The 2,924-nt window shown below is 35.9% G+C and overlaps 1 protein-coding gene across 1 annotated transcript in view; it reads right to left on the minus strand.

The window, feature by feature from the left end:
• Positions 1–263: 263 nt before the first annotated feature.
• The window catches only part of slc37a1 (solute carrier family 37 member 1), a 20,943-nt gene continuing 18,282 nt past the window's right edge, over positions 264–2,924 (minus strand). Inside the window, exons 18-19 of the mRNA XM_016450813.1 lie at positions 1,883–1,947; positions 264–1,755 (exon numbers count right to left, since the gene is read on the minus strand). Of these exons, the coding sequence (XP_016306299.1) occupies positions 1,740–1,755; positions 1,883–1,947 (81 nt within the window). The 3' untranslated portion in view covers positions 264–1,739. The remainder of the gene's footprint in view (positions 1,756–1,882; positions 1,948–2,924) is intronic.

Consider the following 2,924-nt stretch of genomic DNA (forward strand, 5'->3'; position numbering starts at 1 on the left):
GTTTTGTAATTTCATGCAAAGGTGATATAATACAAAGAATAGTGTTATAAATATACATACATTTAAAAAAAAATACAAATATGAAAAACTTTCGAGGATTTACAATGCTGATGACTGTTAAACGCGTCATCACAGTCTTGTGAAAAGGGTCCATTATGCATTCATGAACCAGTGTGTGTATAAAATTATCATAATGTATATAATTAAAAAAAAAAAAATCTTAAAGCATATAGCTTGCACTGTGACAAAAGGAAGAAGATGGGTTGCCTTTTGTATTTGCTTTATTCAAAATGTCCTCTTTGTACACACAGCAACACAGTACAGCTAATTCCCAAACCTCTATTTGTACCAGGAGTCTGTAAAGGTGCTGATAATAACTTAAAAATTAACACTCCAAAGATGTATCCCTATACAAAAACACAAATAGAAAGAAGGCACAATGTATGTTCTCTCATTACACCAGGGTTCTACCCATAAATTATACAGATACATTCATTTACCTAGATTACGTCGTCCTATAAGGGCAAATGCACACGTGCTACACGTATGATTACATAAGAGGTCCAGACATCTACATGTGCCTCTAGCTCTGCAGAACGACACAATCCTACAGTAACCTGAACATTCAAATAGACACTTTAAATATTTATAGCTGCAGAGGCAGGTGCGGGTCCTAAATGCGCACATACAATTACAGTCAAGGAGACGCTTTGGGTTTGCTCACAGGTTTAAATTGTACAGACCGAGCTTAGTGTGAACATTTTAAACCTGGAAATAGAAACAGTATTAGAAATTCTAATACTGCATCCTACAGAGAAAACATATCATGATGTTCATATATCTTCTATTGTTAATATAGAACAGCTTGAATTCTGTTTGTATATGAATGTATAGTAAATAGTGGTTAGATAAAAACTAATGCTAACCTCCATTCATACCGACTCAAAACACAATGTTTATTCATTAAGTCACAGGCCAGCAGTGAAAAAATGAATAAATATAAAATTAAATAAAAGAAAATAATTTGTCATAATTGGCTAGTGGATCCCCTATATACAAACACAGGATAAGAACCGTCAACGTCACCACAGAAAACAGTCCAAATATATCATACAATTTCTCAACAACTAACAAGATTGGCTTTGGTTTATAGAAAGGCATATATTATATACATAAACTGACCATCGGCTATGCGTTCTATGGGCCTCGTTTATGAAACACGAGCAGAACAAATTTCAGTGTAAATCATTCTTACATTAATTGCCGTGTTCAATTCGATGTGACAATTCATGCAAGAGTGGATTTATGAACTATCTACGGGAACATTTGTTCTGCGTGTTTAATGAAGGCGCTGTGTGCCCGGCGGGGATCTAGAAGTAGAAATTATGCTGCATTTATTTTAAATTCCCCTTGTTAGCAGCAAAGGGAGGCTACTTTTGGTTGTGCAATTGTGCATTATTTAACTGGAGGGATATTTAGGCTTGATCTCACATTGAGTCATGTTCATTTGTTTGGGTACAACCAAAGGACAAACGCAGGCAGAGCTGCAGGTCCAGACTGATGAACTAAAGACAAGTTGCTTCACCCTAAACTGATGATTTGTCATCTGAAAAAAGGAATAAAATGTCTCTTTGTACAGTCCATTTTCTAAAACAGAGGACTAAGCACAGGTTTCACTCAAGTTTTGGTCCAGGGTAGGAAGTGGTCAGAGATGAACATTTATATCCAGTGCAAAGTGCTCAATGTTCCTTCAGTCTAGAAAGGAACAGAAAAATAGACTTGTATCATCAAAACTGTATTTATAAAAGTTAAGTAGTCCCCTGACTCTTCTGGCCATTGATTTGTAAGTGTAACTAAAGAACAAGAACAAAACAGCACTCACTCGACAGCAACTCCTGGCCGGTTCCTATGAGAGCGATGCTCCTTCATCACAAGTCTCAGTAAAAGCTGAAGAACATACAAACAATTTGTCTTTTTGTCATAACTGTGTGAATTCTTTAGTTAATTTATCACTTGTCTTAAAGCAGCACTATGTAACTTTTTCTGTGTTCAAAATTTGCAAAATGTATATAATGAGCGAGTACATGAATTCATCTTCCAAACCGCATTTTTGTCTTATTCCGAATCACTATGGTACACTTATAATAAGTACTTATATTTGGACTAATGTAGCCTGGTCGGGTCGTCGCTGCGGAGTAACACATACCTGCGTGAATCGCCATAGACATAAACTTAGAGAAGTAGCTCCGGTTGGAATGTTCTTCCGCGGGATGTGTGCAGTTCTGTTTATTAACCGCTAGAGCGCCAAAAGTTACATAGTGCTGCTTTAAAGGGTTAGTTCACCCAAAAATGAAAGTTAGGCTGCGTTTTACTCATACCCGAGGCATCCTAGGTGTATATGACCTTCTTTCAGACGAATCCAGTCGGAGTTATATAAAAAATTGTCTTTGATCTTTCAAGCTCTATATTTGCAGTCAGTTAGTTAATTAGAAAGTTAGTCGCAAAAGAGCGACCAGTGGGAAGAATGAATCTGGAAACCTGCCACTGCAACTCGTGTTTTTAAATGAAAAATGTACTCCGTGTGATTGGCTTTCCACCCTTGGTATTAAACTATGCATACATACATGATGCTGTTTTGTTTATAGTTGTTAAGCAACTTAATTATAATTGGTTTATAAACATTATGCACTTTTTTTCACAGATAGTCATGTTATCTTACCGAATAAACGTGCATTAGTAATATTTTGCTCGACGCGCCCTCTTGTGGCCTCAGAAGAGAAGCCAAAAGCTTTTCTTCACCCTAACTGAAATTATGCATTTGAAATTAGAATATAATTCGAATTTTGATAATATTTACAGGTGCATCTCAATAAATTAGAATGTCATGGAAAAGTTCATTTATTTCAGTAATTCAACTCAAATTG

The sequence above is a fragment of the Sinocyclocheilus anshuiensis genome, unplaced genomic scaffold, assembly GCF_001515605.1.
Source record: "Sinocyclocheilus anshuiensis isolate Anshui unplaced genomic scaffold, SAMN03320099.WGS_v1.1 scaffold507, whole genome shotgun sequence".
In the NCBI taxonomy this organism is placed as follows: domain Eukaryota; kingdom Metazoa; phylum Chordata; class Actinopteri; order Cypriniformes; family Cyprinidae; genus Sinocyclocheilus; species Sinocyclocheilus anshuiensis.